The sequence below is a fragment of the Tyto alba genome, unplaced genomic scaffold (assembly GCF_018691265.1).
Source record: "Tyto alba isolate M040663 unplaced genomic scaffold, T.alba_DEE_v4.0 Super-Scaffold_6, whole genome shotgun sequence".
Taxonomy (NCBI): domain Eukaryota; kingdom Metazoa; phylum Chordata; class Aves; order Strigiformes; family Tytonidae; genus Tyto; species Tyto alba.
Window position 1 is genome coordinate 13,741,118 of NW_024881327.1, and position 20,372 is coordinate 13,761,489.

Here is a 20,372-nt window from a genome sequence, read left to right on the forward strand (position 1 = left end):
GCCCTCAAACTGCCTATAAGGAAGGAAGGCACACATTCAGCTGCTGCCTGCCTTTCTCTACTTTGATGTCTATCCATTGTACTGACACTGGAGTAGGAATAGACTCTTGCTGGCAACAGGCTCTGAACCATGGAGCTATAATGTCCAGAAGAACAGAGACTAATTCTCACATGTAAATGCCTAAAATTTGAAGGGAACAGTTTTTAGATGATTTAAAGTAGGTATGTAGTGCATACATTGTGACACGAGAGTTTACTGAAACAACCCTTTCTTTCTCTGTGATACATACGTGTCAGATGAGTTCCAGTATTCAATAACTCAAAGAAAGCAAGGTGGTAATTTTTTCCATACCAGTCCCAAACAACATGCACCCAACTGCTTCTGTTATTATTTCCCATGATAAGGTCTTCTTTCAGCATTAATTCAGTTATCTTGCTCTTTTCCCCAGCTCCAGTGGATCAGAATTCTATTTAAAATCTTTGGGTTTTGCTGAAATTTTCTATAATCAGTCTCAGTCTTAAAAATTATCCTGAAAAAATTTGAATAAAATTGGGTTAAGACGCCTATTTTTTTTTTAATTTGATTTGTTTTTATTGATTTTTGAGTTCAATGGATTTCAACAGTTTTTTAAAAAAAAAAAAAAAGTATATATTGCTGTTTCCAAATTCCAGGTTCTATAAATTCTCTCTCTTTTCCTGTAAAATGCCATTCTCAATTCGATGTCAGTCCAATTTCAGGGTTTGTAAAACTCTGCTCTCCTGGGAAGAGACAATTCTAAATTCAGAATTCCATTATAAAGGTACATTTTTGAGACAAAGAAGAAAAAAGGCACATGTCCCTGCAATGTTTGCAGTGCTGTGCCTATAGCACTGACTTCACATTACTAGTCCTATTTCCATTTTATGCCTCCTTTTGCCTTACCTAGTTCACCATCAGCTCTCAGCAATTCTACAGCTATAACCAGCTTGCTGAGTGTCTTCATTACTTTTAAAGAAAATTCTAGATGATCAATACAGTGTGCAAAGGCTCAAAGCTTTCAAAAACATACTTTCAAAAAAGACTTTCAAGGGCTTTCAAAATGTTAATTCAGATGTATTTCAATGCTATAGATTTTCATCTAGTCCCTATGTTGGACAAGCAGTCACATAGTCTCATGTTAGGAGAAGGAATTTAGGAGACTTAATTTGACATTCAGGAGTTTGAAATTGCTCCGTGCAGTTCCCACTGCCCAGAGACTATGACTGCACGAGCTTCCAGTATTTCCTTTTCTACAAGGGGGCAGAGTTAATGGCACAAGAGCAATCTTAGAGTAAACTCCATATTCTGCCTGTTTAGTGCTAAGGCTTCATGTCCACTTAACAGGTTGCTAATGCAAATTTACCACGAGAGAAATATTAACAATAATCTTTCAGTTGTAATTGCTGCTAATTGTTTCTCTCCCCTTTCCCAGGAACTCTAGCACATAAACAAGAAGATGTGGTATCTTATACCTTATTTGTGGTGGTTAAAAATTAAAAAAAACCCAAACAAACAAAACAAAACAAAACACCCAAACACAACAAACAAAGTCCCTGGAGCTGCAAAAAAATCTCAGAGAGAATCTGCCCAGCTTCTTCCTATATTTGCTATTATAAAGAAAGACCTTCATGTCTTCAGTAATGATGCTGAAGGTCAGATATGGTATCAGGCATCCCAGAGATAATGCACAGCAATTTATTTTCCATCTAAAGGACTAATTATTGGCATCTTCAGGGTGGGCTAATAAACAGGGAGCCTGAGGTTTTGTGACTGATTATTTACTTGGGTATTATCTCAGATCTTTCCTGAGCGGGTAGGTTAAATGGGGAGTATCTCTTGTCCTGTCCTTGAACAGGAGTTTATGATATTCTATAATTAAGATTGCAACTATGTTTTTCATTTTAAATTAGATTCCTGACATTTTGTTAACATTATTAGAAAGGTCTTGCCTGAGTTTAAACATGCATGTCATCTATATGAGGGTTGGGGAAGATAGAACAGTAGGATAACTTGTTGCTAAAATTTGATGTGGATTAGACTGGCAATTTTGACATTATGCAATCTTTTACAGTTAAGGACTTTGACCTTCTGGTTAAATTTTATGTCAGTCTTTAGTATCTTAGAAGCACAGAACCTTAAGATTGGGTTTGTTATGCATGTTTGACAGCAAAAGTAAACACATGTCTAGCACTGCAATTTGCTAGACTGTGTATTTGCAAATTCCACATTTGCAATGACTGAATGTTAAATAGACTTCATGGGGTTTGCTTCGTTTTGCAGTTGTAGTGGGACAAGAGCAAACAGGTTACAAGGAGGGCTGAAATAAGGACATGGGGCAGCATTGAAGAGAGGACACATGGCAAAGCTAGATAAAGGAAGGGACAGCTGGAATAGGATCTAGAAGAGGAGATCAAAACTGTTAGGAATGCTGGAAAAAAAAAAAAAAGGCTCATGGAAAGCATGAATTATCCACACAGATGCTCAGCGACAGGTATCAAAATCTTTGGCAGGTCTGTAAACTCACAAGTAAGTTAACTTGTATTCCTGGCTTTTAACCTCAAAAATCCCACAATCAGCTGATCAGCTCAATGTTTGTTTCCCAAACTACAGCACCTTCCTTCCCCAACATGAGTTTTCACTGAAGGATGCTGCCAATGTTTTTGTAAGTCCTTTATGTAGAATACAGATTTAGAAATTGAGAGCACTGAGTTTTACTCCTGATCCTGTCACTGACTCCCTAATGAGCCTCGGGCTGCTCATGTAACCTTGCTCTGCCTGACACCCTGCCAGGTAAAGCAAAAATCATGAAATATACCCACCTTTGTACATGGTAAGCAAAATATAAACGCTCATTGTTGTCACTGTTTTTTTTTTTTTTTTTCTACAATGAAGTTAATGTATCAGTTAGACTTTTCTATAAACTTTGCATTTTTCTTCCATCTGTCTGAGAAGCTTTTTTGATTTTTTAATACACAGAGGAATAAAGGAAGAATAAAAGAAAAATCCAAGAGAATTAAGAGGAATGAAAATTATAGATGGACAAGGTTGTGGTTTTTTTCCTCTCTGCATGGCTAAAATATTTTTCAGTTAGTTGAGATTTTTGAAAACAGCTTAGAGATCTTAAAACACTTGCCTTTCGTTAAAATGAATGTGGAGGTGGCGCTTTCTGAGCTGACTGGGGTAAGACACAGTGATTTCAGTGCCCTGGGTTCTGTTTGTGGCTCTACACTTCTAATTTCTGTAAATGCTTTTATCTGCTTCGAGCTGTAGGTTTTCTAGGCAAGAGCCTCTGTTGCAGAGGGCCCACCAGAGCATGGATGCTTCTCAGCTGGGGATTTCTCATGTCACTACAACAAAAATAAAGATGAGTCCTAACTCTGAGATGTGTGCATAAACTGCCTTGGTTGCTACACCATTACGTAGTAGCTGGGTTGAAGACAGAGTAACACATCTCATATCAAATAACAGTACTACAGAAAACTTCCTCTAGTAACAGATGAGATGTGTTCTTCAAATGAATGAAACCCCCCCTGTGAGGGCACAGTGAATCAGGCCAGGTGGCTGTATCATTATGCTGACAGACCAAACATATTAGAAGTTCTCTCTTGACCCACATGCTCTTAATAAAAGGTTTTATTTCATTCCTCTGCACACATGGGCTTCTGTTGCAGTCTCCCCTGAGAGAGCTTTGCTTACCTCCTGGAGCCTGGAAAACACTCCCCTGCTCTTCGCACACTAATCTGGTCTGGAGGACCAGAGGTCCTCATCAAACTGCTCTGTCCTGTAATTCTTCCCTCAATGCCCGCTTTCAAAACAAGCCAAAAAAGGGAAACGAATGCTTATTCCATCAGAGGTTCTGGCATGTTACATTAAACAAGCAGGGCATGTGCAGAATATATATGTTTTGGGAAGAAAGAGATGTTAGTATCAGCTTAACCTTGCTTTCTACTGGAGATCTGTGTATAAACAGGCACCAGAGTGGAAAAGGGCAGCAGTTAACCATTTCGTGGACAAGCATGACAAACTGCATCTTTTTTACTTGCTTAGGCACCATCATTGTAAGAGGGAATCTTGTGAACTTCATAATGCCTTTCAGACAAGGATTTCAAAGCACTTATCAAATATAGATTTGCTGTCATCATTCCACATCAATTCACTCTCGACTAGAAGGCAGCCTTTTTTAACACGGAACAGAATTGCTACTCTGATAATTATATCACCTTCACCATGGTATAGGTGCTTTTTTCTCAAGTGGTGCATCTGCTATTTGAATTTCCACATAGTTAAGCTACATGCAAGGAGAGAACCAAAGTGACCTGAGAGTTAGTCCAGAGTGTTGTCTGTAACAAGAGGCAAAGATGTTTTGAATCTTTTCTTCCGTTCTTTAAGTGAGAGTAGCATGTCTCAGTCTTTCCATGCTCATTTATTTAAATCCAAAGCAACAAAGTAAAAGTCCACACTGCATCTGATGATGCTTAGCAATGATTCCCAAGTGGAAATTTCCTTTTGGCCCTATTCAGTAGTGGATCTGTATTCTGTATTTTGAGACTGTATAAAGCAAACAGTTTGTACTACACAGAGCATCAGTACTATTTATGTAACTATATAATCCATAGTCCTTAAGCAACAACATGTGCTTCAGTATTACCTTGCTGCTGTAAAATAGCTAGCCCTGTGTTTTGGAAAAAACTGCAAACACAACTTAGCCAGCCTTTTGTGAAAAGCCACAGTAGTAAGTCGAGAGTGAGCTGAGGAATGGGCACTGGTTGTCTCTGACAGTGCTAGTGACAACACTGCACATCACAGGCATCATTTCAGAAAAGACCCACAGCTCTACCAGCACGCGCAGGCACCAACCTCACGCCTACAGACTTCCTGTACTTATCTATTCAGGACAGGAACAATACAGACCTGAACACTGTCACTTCAGATCCTCAACAGAAAGGACACTGGTGACATGCTCTGAGCATGACAGCTGCACGTCACAACTGATGTAATGAGCCTTCAACATAACCATCTAACACACCTAACTTTCTTCCTAGGTTGTCCACCTCTTCCTGATCACCAGCAGCATTTTACACATAACGCAAAGCAGAATTTGGCCTGCCAGGGACTTTTTAGCATCTGTTTGGTACCACACACATGATCTCAGAGTCATTCCAGACTGGGCCCAGTAAAACACTTCCCCTTGTACATTGCTTTAAAAATATTAGTTATCTAGTGAAGGGAACAGCTTGTGCTGAAGTTTGTGCCAGCAGTGGAGCGCTCTGCTTTCTTAGTCCTCACACAGAACGCCCACCAAAGTCATTAGATGGGATGGGTGGAGCGCTAATTGCAGTGTTTCAGTTTATAGTGATCCCCTGTGAGATGCAGTGTGTGCCTTTAAAAGTGTTATTCCTTGCTCTGAAGTATTTACCACAGTACTCATACTTCAAATGGGAAATAATGCAACTATGGAGGTAATAATGCAACTAGTGTGGGTGGTAACCAGCCAATTCTTCTTAGACCTACAGCATATTTTGTTCCAGAACATCATATTAATGCTATTACAGGAATTATGAAATTGTTATAATGGGATCTGCTAGGCAATATTGTGTATTTAGAACCTTAAAATACTAATGACCATCTTAAATTTTCACTACAGCCGCTTTTCTTCTTCAATTCAGCCTGCTGTCTCTCTGCAGGCTCTCTAGTTTAATGACTGTTCATCCTTTCACGTTAACAGAAAAATACTAACTACTGGATAAGGGAGTGTATGTGTGTACTAGCAAGATCATTAGTCTGAATAAATGTGACAGCAGAGTTGCACAAGAAATGCCACAGTTAGTGGTAAGCACAAACTACAGCTTTGGGTGTAAAATACTGTAATTACAAGGGATGGAGAAAGCTCCACAGTTTTTATCCCCACAGAAATCGATAGCGGTACAGACTGCTGCTCTTTGCTGGAGCAGGGGCAGTCTGATGAAAGAGCTTATTGATTTATCCAGCTGATGCTACTGAAGTGAATAATAGACTGGAAGGGAAAGACCTTGTAAATTAGACTCATTCAATCCAACATTTTCCAGGATATCTTTTATGTACAGCTATATAGAGATACATATTTACAAGTGAGTTTTTGTCAAAGCAGCAGCCTAGTGACTCCTGGTAAGAGAGTCTGTCTACTAATTCTTTGACCTCATCTACTCTCATGGTGCTAAAGTCAACCTTCAAGCTCTCACTAAAGACTGACACTAAGGAGGAAGCACCAGGGCACCTAGGAGCAGTATTTGGCTATGGTGCGGGTAGGCAGCTGGCCAACACGTCTCCAGGAGTGCTATGGCCACAGAGGGAAGGTGGCTGTGGCTCCCTCCATGCCACCTGTGCCATGCCAGACCCACTGGCATGAAGGTGTTGGAAAAGTCTGCCGTGGATCCACAGGTCCCCAGACTAGGAGAAATGTCAGTTCAGGCCAGTCCCCACCAGCCTCAAATAATGTGAAAAGAGGCTTGGTGTTTTAGTAATGAAAGGAGTCCTGCGTTTCTTCCTAGCTCAGCAGGCAGATTTGCTATGAATCTAGATCCACACCAGCAAAAATGCAAGTGTTCAGATTGGTTTTGCATAAACTGAGAAGGAGAAATAAAGAAAGAGAGAGAGCGAGCAGCAGGCACACTGCCACAAAGTACAGCAAATCAATCTTCTCAGCAATGATGGAGCAGGGAGCAGGACTGTAAGTTTTACAGGTATATGAAACCTCACGAGTATAAAGACACCATTAAAACACTGCCATTAAATTCCAACACTGAAGGATAACTCAGCCCCTGGAGCCAAGCAGGTCAATATGTGACTGTATATTTTTCATTACCATTTTTTATATACATACACATGAATCAGAATAGGATTCAAAACAGCCTCACCCTCTCTTCTGCTGAAGACCTCTGCTTTCTACTCAGCATCCACTTTCACAAATAAAATGTAATATACCATCAACAGATAAATGAGATCCCTACAGGGCTTTTATTCTGCCATATCATTATATCTACTTTTCCACAAGATTTCTGCTTAAATGGCTCTCTTCATGCACATACACAAAGATGACATACACCTGTCTAAATATAATCTGATAGTGAAGAGCTCTTCTGTATGGGGAAACGTATCTTTTCTTCCTAATTTACCATAATGACTTATTCACACTGCTGGAGCTAGGGGTAGTTTCCCCACTATAAAAGTCACCAAGGTGTTACACAGTGAGACGTGGCTGGATTTATTTTTTTTTTTTCTATCTTCAGAAAAGAAAAAGAGAGGAGCTCTAGATTTCGCCTTTCTGCCTTCCCCATAAAAACAAATGTTTTGAGGAATTACAGCTTTATAGGCTGCTGACACTGGCTAACAGTTTTTAATGAGATGAAAGTGCTTGTGCGAGCCACACTAAGAAAGCCTGTTTTGTAAATCTGGGAAACTTCAGAGCACATGGCCATGCTGTGCCATAAGGTAGCTCAGAGTTCGCTGCCAGCACAGTAGGCACATATATGGCACTTATTCAAGAAGTAGACCTATTTATTAGCTAGTAGTGTCACTTCTCTGTCATCATGACTATTTCAGCCAAAGGTAGCCTGCCTCAGAGAATAAAAATTCCTGACTTCTTTTTCATGAGAGAACTAAAAGCATTTTATGATCTGGTCACATAGATACCATATAGTTACAGCCACAACCATTTGGGTAACAGAGAGCTGAGGCTTGACAGAGAAGTACTGCAGAGAGACAGGATGAAGGATCAGGAGAGAGGTGTGTATGAGGATTTTGGCTCAGGTTATTGTGCTAACGAAATGTGAAAGGAAGTTTCAATGCACCATCAGAACAGAGAAGACCTCATTTTTGAGAAGGGATGGGGTGCAGAGAAGACTAATTGTTCATCAGCAGATGTCAGAATCACACTAAAAGCCTACTTTTTTTTTTTTACTTCTTGCTCGTATTAGTCACAAAGGCAGGACCATGGTGTGAACAGGCACAGGCAGGACAGACTTCAGCACTAGAACTGATCGTCATGAGGCTGCAGCATGCTGATAACTATACATGAAGTTTGCATAGGCGCTGCATAAATACAGGGTACCTCTTTCTACTACAGGACACCCCAAATTCAAAAGGGCATAACTGTTCTATGTAGAAACATGCACCCACCACTCCTGTCAGAAAGAAGTCACAAGCTGAGCTGCTTTGACAGGTTTACTCATTTGAAAACGCTGGCTTTGCCCTAAAGCATCTACTTTTAATTTGCATTGTTGTGAGAGTCACTGCCAAGCTTCCCCGGGCAGATGTTGACCCGGTATTAGAGAGAAGGGCTGTTTGGTGGGGAGGGCAAGGGGGAGAGGGCTGTGTTACAAGACTTCCTAATTCTTCACTGCTCAACTTCATAAACCTCAGACAGCATTACATTCATCTTCAGGGAAGAAGAGCGGGGTGTCCAGACTGGTGAGAATTGGATTAACTCATTTCTCCATCCTACAAACGATCCTGTGGTTTTAGGTCATTGATACCGATCTGCACCTGTTGCAGGTTTTTCTGCGGCCACTTACATCCCAGACCCCGGAGGTGTCCCAGCGGCACTTACCCTGCATGCAGAGCCCGTCGGTGCAGTTCTTGGACTGCAGCACCAGCCCCTCGCAGTCCTTCCCCCCGTTCTTCGGCGCCGGGGCCGTGCACTCCCTCCGGCGCCAGTGGGTGCACTCCGTGCCGCAGGTGGACCACTTGCTCCAGGACGTCCACTTGCCGTCCACTGAGGTGAGGAAAGGAGGCAACTTGTTAGGGACTACATGAACGTGAGACCAAACGAGAGCGATGCACGCCTCGACACAAGCCAACCTGCAACTCCTGGCCATTCCCAGCAAGGCAGATAGATCGTCAGACTGCTCTTCTTAAAGTTCTATTCCTGGCATGTAAATGCACATTCTTTCTCCCTCTCCCTTCTCTCTGCCCCGGCCCCATTTCTGCTCTTTCCTCCCATTTTTATAAATTTGTCATCAGTTTATCTGCGCTCAAAGTATACAAGAAATTGAGCAACAAGTCGGAAATCTGTGATTTTTTTTTTTTTTTTTTGGTGAAGGGGGGCATTTTTTAACACAGAGATTAAAGATAAACTTGGCCAGAAAATCTTCTTTAGTAGGAAGATATTTAATGTTAAATATTTTCTATTAAAAGAAATATCTAGAGGCACCAATCTATTTCACATGAGCAGAACAAGGAGTGTGTTTAGTGCTCAAAATCACACAAATTATTTTCAAAAGCACTAAATTGAACAGGTGAAGAACAAACTAAGAAATTGTTGCAGTGACACAGTCTGACCCAGGAGTCTATCACTTGGAATAGTGACCAGAGATGAAATTTCAGGTCTTCAAGTTCTACCCACCAGTAAGAGCTGAAGTTGGATGGGCAAGCTTCACAAGCTGAAGATGACCTTACTGCCACCAATTTGAGTGGGACTGCAGAGGCAAGAAAGCACTGAACAACAAGACAGACGGCAGAGCTTTGCCACAGAAAAGCCACCAATTACCTTGTGTGTCCTGAAGCAGTTTTGCATTTTTCAAAAGTTTACATTTAAATACCTTTCAAAGGTATGGATATACATCTCTTTGCAGTATAAACGTCTCTGTATTTGACATTATGTAAACATGTACCTCAATTTAACATCCACACCCCAGATGCTTCACTTGCTGTGACAGCTGGACTGAACAGACATTGCAGATGTATTTATATCACAAATGCTTTCTATATTCAAATTCTAGTCCTCTTCCAGAGTTTTCATCCTTTATCTCTTACAATTTGAAGCTCTGAATGTTCCCCAAATCCCCTGAATTACCAGGGCTGAGACACTGGTGCAAGCTGTGTGTAAAAGTGGGTCCGAAATCCCTGCTGCTTGATATAATGGGCTCGCTATTTTATCCACTTATGTAATATAATTTAATATTCATTTGCTGAGATGTTGGATACATTAATAAAGAGAAGGAGGCTTATGTAAATAATAGTCTTCTCCCGAAATGATTGATGACAGATAAACTATTTATCTAGAGCTATGTACTGTTCATACTGAACCTGGACACAGAGTGGTGCAAGCTATTTTCTGAACACTCTGGCCCTCGCAGAAGGCACCACCGTTGAGTGGGGCAGGATTGGTGCAGGTCCTCGTACGCTTCTGAAAGCCTCTCCCGCATCGGCTGTTACACACTGACCACTCAGTCCAGGTAGACCAGCCTCCATTCACTGAAAAGCAAGAGAGAAAGAGTATGATCGTGTACGCAAGCCATCCCGGTCAGCCCAAAGGTGCCTCAGGCTCTGTGTTGTGCTGCCTCCAACAGCAGCCACAGGCAATGCCTGGGAAGAGCACGAGAAGCAACACTGAGTGGACACAAACCCACATCTCCAACGTACCGAATGTACAGCGTGCCAGGAGTCACCGCACGAGTCAAAGAAACGCTGATGCTGAATGAAAACCACCCTTCCTTCGATGGCTATTACTGCTGGCGGGTGACCTGCCTTCTCCTGAAAACTGACCCAACCCAGCACTAAGCATCTGGTGGTGTGTCTGTAGCCAAAATCCCTGCGGGTTCAGAGGGCACTCACAGCTCTGCCAGCCAGAAGCCTCCGCTCCAAAAGCTGCACCATTCTTCAAAGGGAGGTAACCTGCACTCCAGCTCGTTCTCAGATGTACCCATCATCTATGCATGCTGAGAGGCCCCCGTGCTTTGATTAGAAATTGGTGATTTTCTTTCCCTTTCTTTCCAGCAGGTGATTTCAGGATGTCAGGACAACTTCACTCTCCCCTCTGCGGACATAGCTGGTGCATATGTAGGTCTCAGCACTTCCATAACAGATATTTAAGCTGCTCACACTAAGTGCGTCTTTATTATTGGCCTTTGGGAAGATATTTATCTCTGGGAAGTTATTTATGCTGACCTTTTTTTTCACTCACCTCAGTTTCTGGGATAGATGGATGGATGAATCAGGAGCTGTGCTGTTCTATGTAATAATGTCTTAGCCAGGGTATGGATAACATACTAACTGCTCAGATTCCCTAAAGCCAAATGTCTGTGATAGGACACAACCCTTAAACAGCTCTAGTAGTAAACCCCATAAAAACGGCTGCTCCCCTACATACATCTCTTGACTGCACTGTTGAAAAAAATGCTGTATATGTATGAGGAAGGGTTGCAGTATGCCTACATCTTTATGTTTCTGCATTCATTGCAGATACAAAACACAGTGCTCTTGCACGGTCCATCCCTCAATATCACAAACACTGATAATCAACTCAATTCAGTCGGTTTTCTATAAAAACTGAACTAAAAGGCCCTCATTGTAACTTCAGGGAAGCAACTGCTTACAATTAAATCTAACTGCTACCCTGAATATGAAATGAATATTAGGGATAATCATAGGGATTTTTTCCTACTTGTCTATCCTATAATTAGGCTGATTGTAAGGAACACCAGGACAGTCAGCTGGCACATTGTCAGAGCAGGTTTTGTTCTGGATGATCCCCCCGCCTGGGATGCATCGGGGCAGTAACTTTGCAGGGGCAAAGGCTCAGACTGGTGGGGCAGAGCTGCAGCACAACACAGCCTGGAAGAGTCCCCAGGAGGGCACCTCGTCTGGCCCCTCCCCAGCCAAAGCATGTCCAACCTCAATATTAGATCAAGGCTGCGGATGCAGACACAGAATAATGTTATCCCATGCTTTGTATTCCCCTGGTGTTGCTTTTCAAGCTAGGCTGTGTGCCTATGAACTGCAGTCCCAAAGTGCTTTGCTACTTACTATATGGCTACTTTGCTATCTACTCAGAGTATGTTTTGGTAGCAGACACCAAAAATAGGTTTATTTAAAGAGATATAAGAAGATAGAAGATTCTGCTGTGCTCTGACATTCTTACCAGTATCTGGAAGCACAAACTTCCTTCCAGTTTTGCTCTCATTTCTGAAAGCTGACACTAAGAATGTGAAATGCGTTGGTAGAAAGCAATGCCTCGGATGCTCCTGATGAAAGAAGTGTCCTAATGGCTCTTTGCTGCAGCCAGCCAGCACGTTATAGCCAGGGGAGCAACCACCTTCTCCTCAGTGAGGCAACTGGCTGTTTGTGTTAGGTGCCTGTTCCACCTTTAATGCAGTTGCCTGTCACCAATAAGCCAAGCCATCAGACCTGTACTTGGGAGTATTTTCGGTGACGGACCCTGACTGCAGTCGCTGCATGTGGCTGCAAGCCAACAGGCAGCACAGGCGGCCCAGCCTGGTCACTGACTGCAGTAAGAGTTGCACACAGGCATTCCGCATCCCCCTCCTGCCCCACCTCTCGCTGGGAGCTCATATCCATCCACGTGCAGCAGGACAAGGCATCACTTACCATAGACAATCACAGTCGCTGTGGTGCTTTTCCTTTTGGCCACAATGTTTTTGGCAACACAAGTGTAATTGGCCGTGTCAGAGAGCCGGGCTTGCTTAATGATCAGGTTGTGATCGATGGTGATGTAAAAATTTCGGTCTTCCACGGGATCAATCACCTCTTCATTCTTCAGCCACTCCACCTTGGGGTTTCAAAAGGCCAGAGGGGAGGCAGTGAGTTAGCGCCTGGTCATACCGCAATGAGCACAGTATCTGTGATTATATCGCTCATCCCAGAAAGCACAAGGAAACACGGCCCATCATGAAGGACTTACCTGAGGCACGCTGCCAACTGAAATAAAACACCATGGCAGAAATGCAGGAGAACACCCTTCATGCCTACTCTTCCCTTCAGGTCCCCTTCCCTCCCACCCATCTACACAACAGCTGTCTTGCTTTGTTTTGAAAATATCAATGCATTTTCAAAGGCTGCCAGCTACTGTACAGAGAAAAATAGTTGATCTATGCTTTCAGAGTCTGAGGCAAAGGATAAGGAAGGGGTGATACCTTAGGATCATATCTACAAACAGAAAATTGCCTTACAACATCAGAAACCCCAAAATAGCAGAGTTAATAATGCAGTAACCTTGTATGTACCTGCCCTGGGTCTAACACAATGAAGCCCTATACCAGAATAAATCACAATAACAAATTAAAAACACGCTAGTGTTTTTGAGTATACATGCACTCACATGTACATGCATGTTTTTGTTTTCCTGCAATCAGGACTAAACAAAACAGAGACAGTTACCAAGGAAATAGGGAATCACGATGACTACATCAGTGCTTATTTTTCCCTTTCCTTTATGTAAGCTATATTTTATTTTAATAAAGCATAATTTCCTTCGTTACACAGAAAAATATTTTCATATGTGATTTTTAATCTAGACAATGCTCTCTTTATTGCTTTCCTGAAGAAACACCCTATTATATCCCAGCTGACTGCTGCAAGCCACCCTAATATGACTTGGCTGCAAATCTAGTAGCTTGTTTTCATTTAAACCAAGCGTGCTCTGAAGGACAGGACTGGGGCCCTGGATGGATCAAAGCCAGGCCTCCGTGTCACGGGATCATATCAGCTTGTGCCCAGGATTTAATTAAAGGAAGAAAAACATAATCAACCCCCCCAGACCCACGAGGTGCTAACTGCCAAGACCTGCTCTCATAAACCCCACTTTTTCAAAGACATTTGAGGAACTGCCTGAGCATCGACATACCCCAAAACTAACAGAGAACCTGCTCGCCCATTAAGACAGCTGTACAGACTGCCCTGAGCGGTGAGGAGAAAACTGATGGCCTCTCCTGGTGTTAAACACAGAGGGCTTGATTCATCCTCAGACAGAGCCAGTCCAACACTGTAAGACCAGCACAAGCACATGAGGGCTTGGATTCAAGCTGCCCATCGCCCACTCCCCATCTTTAGATCTGCTTTAAGCAGCTCCATCTCCCCTACCCCAGTTTGAGCAGATGTGCTTCAGGCGTGAGCTGCTCCCAAAGACACACCCCTTAGCCAGTGTGAAGCCACTGCCCCGAGGAAGGCTTGATTTAAACCCTCGTCTTCCCCAGCAGATTGCTGCAGTATGTGGTAGCCTCACAACTACAGATACTGTATAGCTTAAGATCAGTGGTGCAAAAAGGGCTGTGGAAATCGATATGTGTGTCTGTGAGGAACAGGGAAGGAAGAAAAAAGACATAAAACTTTGGAGGCTGTGTTTGTGTCACTACAACATTCATGTTTTACCATGGAAGATAGAAATTCTTAGCCAATAACCCGGTTTTCCTTGCCAGGATGACTAAAATTGTTGTTCCTCCTTTCTCGAATCCTAATAGGTATCAGGTATAACCAAGACAGACCAGATTCCTGTTCGGTCCATGGCAATATTTATCCCCTTCCTCATTTGCAGGTCAAGTGTGCATGCATCCCAGACTGAAAAACAATCCAGGACCTTACCTCTCCATCAGTGGTAGGCTACCACTTCACCTCTGTCTCTCACACAAACAAAATGTGCTTCTTGGGTTTTAATACCATTATTTCTTTCTGGGATGGAGCACAGATTTGCATCAGGACTCTAAAAGGTACTACACATGCTGCCACAGTTGTGTATGTACCACCTTCAAAACCACCTATACTTCTCCTGTGCTCTGCACACTGAGGGCATCGGGGCATCACTGAGGACAGGACTACAGTCTACATCATCTAAGAAAGGCTCAGTCCAAAATGTTTTTGGTATGCCCATCCAAGCATATACTCTAGCAGCCCTTGGCACTATGCAAGGCTCCATGCTCAAGCACGCAGTTCTCTTTCTAGTACTCTGCAACACTTTCTCTCTCCACAAAAACACACACATGCATATTCAGCCTGGGTCTCGGCTGATTAGACAAAATTAAAGCTATGAGCATTAAATTCCCTGTCTTCCCTGCAAAAAACACCGAAGATTATATGAAATCAGTTGTTGCCAATATCAGAAAAAAAGAGATACTCTGTATAATTCAGTATACTGCCTCTGGCTCTTCACCAAATCTCTTGGGAAAAAGATCTTTTTCACCTAATGTTTCGTTGAATTTGCTAACAATAAAACATTAAGTTTGCAGAACAACAGGACGCCTTTTCTTTCTGAAAAATCTGTTTTGCCAGTATGTTGGTATTGTGTGTGCATGTCTAAACCCCACCTCTTTCACAAGATACCTCTTAAATATATCTAATTCAGTCTTCTTCCGGCATCCAGGTTTTTATGATGCCACAAGTCTGTTCACGTTGCAAACTATAATGTCGTCAAATCTGAAGGGAGGAAGTGATGGATGATTTAACAAGAGTCAGGAGTCTCCTTTCATGCAATTTTTAGCCATCAGTAGAGCAACACAAAAAAGAGAACACACCCCTCCAGTGGTTGTGTTTTCTCCTTCAGTCCTTGTAGAAATGGTAACTAATTAAACACAACAACATGTAAATGAGACTTTTATTGGTACTTATTTTCAATTACGAACATCCTCATTTTTTTCCGGTGCAGGTAACTACAGTGCTCAGCACCTTCAAACCTCATATTTATTTTTCTGAGGTAACCAGAATGGGTGGGATCAGGGTTGTTCTGTCATGTAAGTAGGAAGAGATCGGGTGTCAAATACAAAAGAGAAGAGAACAAAGCAGAACAAGACAGTGTGATTTATGAATGACAAGTGTGCAAACTGTTATTACAGAAGTTAAAAGCAACAATCTCTTTTGATGCCACGTCGTTCCCCAAGGTGCAGCCCCCTCACTGAAGTAGGCTGTTAATCCAGTCTTATCATGAATTTAATTCTGCTGCCTGAATAACAGTGACTGGTGCCCTGGGGAAACCACCGTGCTTGCATAAGATGCTGGCAGATGAAGCACCGGACATTTATGTGACAGACACCTGCACCCCTCTGGGCGAGCGGACAGAGGGGCAGCAGGATACCCATGGGTGTTTCAAGGCGTGCAAGATGCCTGTATTCAGGGTCATACCAAATCACACCTTCATGGCTCCATTTTTCAACTCGCTGGAGAAGATGTTTCTGGAGTAAATGTTTGCTTTTGCCTAAATATTGAGAATGTGTATTTACTGGCTATAGATACTACAGTTCTTGAACAGGTACCTAGCTCTATTTGTTCAATTAAACCAGGCACATCCCTCCAACTGTTTTTAATAACTGTACAGATAGTTATGCATATATGTAGGAAAAGCCTGTGCACCAGTTTTTCCTTATCATAACAGAAATCATTTAATTGGCAACAATACTGCCATGAAGGATGGGGTAAGTGTTGCCTTGTGCAGATGACAGCTATGGAGAATTACAACAGTGTGCAACTGTTTCTTCTTACATTCCAGCCCCCTGGAAGGAAGCAGGCAAGAAAGCCCCATTTCTTTTTTTTTTTTTTTTTTTTTAAGTTTTCTACTCAAGAAGGTATTTTTGTTATGTTTGCAAACTGAGTAGCAAGAGAAGGCCCCTCCATAAAGGTGCGAGCACAGTGAATGAAATCCTGACTCGCAGCAACTGGGGAAGCTGGAGCACACCCGAAGTCAGCTACCTTTTGGTCAGGGCTCCTTAGTGCTCTGGATGCAATTTGCAGAGCAGGGAGGCACAGGGCTCCCGCCAGCCGTGCTGGATCTGATCTACACGTCCAGCAAGGCTGCCACGAGACTGCGCCGTCCCCGCGACCGTCTGAGGAAGCACACGATCCGAGGCGGCTGTAATTTAGAGCAACATACCTTGTAGCGTCTCTTCTGTCATCCCTCTCCCCAGTGAGAGACAGATGTGTTGTCTCTAATTATTCGCTGATTGGTATCGGGAGATACATTAACATAATTGGCACATTTGTTCTAATTAACAGAGGGAACCTGCCACATGCCACCCAACATGAAAAGCGAGACCATCAGCAAGAGCAGAAAACCCACCATCACCACCCTGGCTATCCCTCGAACTGCGGCCAGACCTGTGCTGCTGCTGCTGCTGCTGCTGCTGCTGCAGGATGTTTCCAGCAGCAGCCTGAAATAAGTCAGCACACGCAGGAACTAAGACTTGCAAAGCCCGGCCAGGATTCTGTGCAGACTAAATGAACACAGGGAACATAAATCACACAAGCGATTACATACGCAGGAAAACCTATTACGGAAGCTAATTGCTGACACAAATTTAGCCATACCAAGTTACCAGCATTACTAGACACTTAAATCTCTTGGCACTCTTGCGTGTGCATGACTGTTTTAGAAACTGGTAGAGCAGAAGCACATCTGTTCCAAAAGAAATTCAAGAACAGAAAAGGGATACAAGCTCATCTAGATACTTCCCTCACGATCGTATGAGTTTTTCCTTACACCTCTCAGAACCTCAAGTGGAAAGTCAGCAGGATGAGAGTCCTGGATCCTGGTCTCTCATTGCCTCCTCTGCACCAACCTGCCCTAGAGTCATCTTCAGAGCGGGGAGCACCTGCCGAAAACAGCAAGTCCTCTACCCTCTAGACACAGGCAAAGCCCTCCGGTGCAATTCTCCAGAAGAAACACGATGCAAATGGCCAGAAGCAGAGGGAGATATTTGCTTCGATAAAAGGTGATTTAGGATTCTGAGAGGTGAGAACATTGCACCCCTGCCTTCCCTGTGCCTGGCCGATGTGGCGGGATCTCCTTCCCTCTGGCCCCCCAGCAGCGCTGGCGTTCCGCAGCCGTGCCGACCGGTCCCGGCAGCGCTGCTCGCCTTGCCGCAGCCCCTGCCGAGCTCACATCACCTCCAACAGCCACAGGGAAACCACAGCTCCCCCGCTCCCCCTGAACTGTAACAACAGACACGCAACCCATGCCAGTATGAATAAAATACCAGTAAGAATAAAACATACCAATAAGAATAAAACATTTGCGAAGCTAACTACTGATTTGGACACAGTACAAGATACCCAAGTGAGACCAAGAAAACTTTAGCAGTTTTCATATGGGCTATTGAGCCAGCAGCTATTTCAGGTACCTTGAGACTTGAGTGCCCCTTTGAAGAATGTTATTTGATTTTCAGATTTGGTTTCAAATGTACACTTTCATCCCAGCAACTGCCTGATGAAGAGGATGCTGTCCTCCATGTACTACTTGCTGGAAATAGATTTTGTACCCATTTAAGGTTAAAAAAAAAGTGTGGTCTCCAAAGAGGTAGAAATTACAGCTATGAGAGACTTCAAAACACATATTTAGAGTAAGACAGCAAATGCAAACCACTATGACATTTTGTTCAGTTGTCGCTACTGTGCTTCTGCTGCTAATAACAGGAATTTGCGTTCCTGCTGTGGAAACACTTCCTTAATTGCAGATGTATCCATCCTTCTGCTTGAATACTAAAATCTACACAAGTGTGTACATACAGCTGCTGGATGTCTCCGGCCCTATTACAGCTTTGCTTTATGTACAACAGGAAAGTGAAGCCTCACAGGAGAAACTTCAAAGGTCAAGGTGGACTGGTAGCAGTAGATGGAGAACTTTATTTCACAGAACATTGGAGAGATGTTCCAGAGATGGAGAACATTATTTCACAAATTCAAATGCAGATCATGACATTATTGACGAAAAACCACGGTGGCTGCCATGTGGCTACCAGGAGTTGCTGGGCTTCCTTTCCCACCTGAAAGAGGGTCTTGAGCTGGAGGTCCCACAGCTCATGTGGGTTGGTTGGCACTTTTGGCACCACGTGGGCATGTGGACTCCCCAGTCCCTGAAGCAACTGGGAGGGGTCTGTTTGGAAACAACTTCAAATAAGTTATCAGTGTGATGTCTGTGGTTCTTTGATTGGATGGATAGATGGATCTCATTCTTCACAGCACAGAGCTCTGTGCTTTTCAGGATCATTTAATTCAATAAGGGAACACGATGTTGGGGGGTGGCTACAGTCCCTGAGGACGGCCCCTTTCTCATTCTCCCTGAAAGTTGCATAGTGCCTGTTGTCATACAGATAACTCCTCCTACCAGTTTTAAAAAGCATAAAGGCTTCTGTCCAGGTTACACTTTTTAGTGAAAGAAAAGCATCAGCTCTAGAAGTACATGAAAATTCCTGAGCAAAATTCAGCAAAACCAGATCAAAAATCTCTTGAATGACAGCTGACATATGCGCTGCAGACTGCATTTTGAAAATGCCTCCATTAAAACACAAGAGCATCCTAATTCTTCATGCCTAAGGTGAGCACTGCATCTGAAGAAGTTACTGTCAGAGGAATTGACCAAGACAAACACTATCACTGGGTGACTGAGGGTGCTGGTAAGAACAGGGGCCTCTGCACTTCAGGCACTAAGAATCCTGTTGACTATAGGGTGCAAGAATTGGTCAGTGTCATAGTAGGACCTGATGGACTAATCTTGTAAGTGTACAGAACTAGCATCACCAAGATGAGGAGCCATTTTCTCTAGGGGGAAACCTGGGAGGTATGCTCATCTACCTCATCAAAAAATGCATCTAAGAGCTGTGTCCCACACTGCGTATCTTCCAAAAAATACACATAAGGTAAAACGCTGCTCTTTCCTGAAGAGGAGAGGTAGTTTGTGTTAGCTAAACCAGCATCTCAGAGCCATCTTCACTGCAACATGTAAGCTGTAGGGAGGATAAGCTGGCAGAGTTCATGTCAATGTTCTTACAGAAAACCTCCCACTGTAATGTTTTATAGAGGAACTAGAAACCTGACTGTTCTCCATTCCTACAGATCGTCCTTGATTGTTGTCAGATCCAATCACACAGCAATTGATTCACCTAGGAGCACTAAGCGCTCCTTACATCGGCAGAAATGGAACTGCACTAGAAAGGAAAAATATAGGGGTAGATCCCATAGAAAATCCAGGTCTCAGAAAACTTGGTCCTGCAAGAAGAACCTGCACATCTCAGCACATGTTTCTGCACTGTGGAAATGAACTGGTAGGAAATGTAAAAATAAGGCCACCTAACAAGCTAGTAGTCAACGTATTTCCCAGGAAAGCACAAGACCCAAATGCAAGCCTATTCAAGCAAGGATTTGTAACCTACCTGTCACGCTTCCCAAGAGTGCCCTGACCACCCACGACTAGATTGCAGTGTAAAAAGTATGTAAAAAGGAACAGGAGTATATGGGACCAGGCACTGGCAATTCTGGGGAGCTTTATCCTGTACTTTTGGAGGACAGGCCTGCACTGCCAGACCTGACGCAATGGCTCTCCAGGGCAAAATCAATGAGCAGTTCCCATTCATGCTGGGCTGTGCGGCAGTTCTGCTGTATGTTGCAAGGCACTGCAAAGGACAGTGTCGCTTCCCAGCTTACTAGTATTTGTGGTCACACACTCCTCTACTCACCTTTCTTACAGCTCACTTTCCTGCAGGGAATATAAAACAACTGCCTGGACGACACACACCTGCATGGAAATGCATACACATGAACTCCCAATTAAGGGATAACTCCTGCAAAACCTAAGTGGCTCTCAAGAAACAAAGCAAACAGCAGTC

The 20,372-nt window shown here is 43.2% G+C and overlaps 1 protein-coding gene across 3 annotated transcripts in view; it reads right to left on the reverse strand.

Moving 5' to 3' along the window:
• The window catches only part of UNC5C (unc-5 netrin receptor C), a 271,714-nt gene that overhangs the window by 44,930 nt on the left and 206,412 nt on the right, over positions 1–20,372 (reverse strand). For all 3 annotated transcript variants that reach the window (XM_042807594.1, XM_042807593.1, XM_042807595.1), the window contains exons 5-7: positions 12,382–12,562; positions 10,081–10,248; positions 8,603–8,767 (exon numbers count right to left, since the gene is read on the reverse strand). In XM_042807594.1, coding sequence (XP_042663528.1) covers positions 8,603–8,767; positions 10,081–10,248; positions 12,382–12,562 — 514 coding nt within the window. The remainder of the gene's footprint in view (positions 1–8,602; positions 8,768–10,080; positions 10,249–12,381; positions 12,563–20,372) is intronic.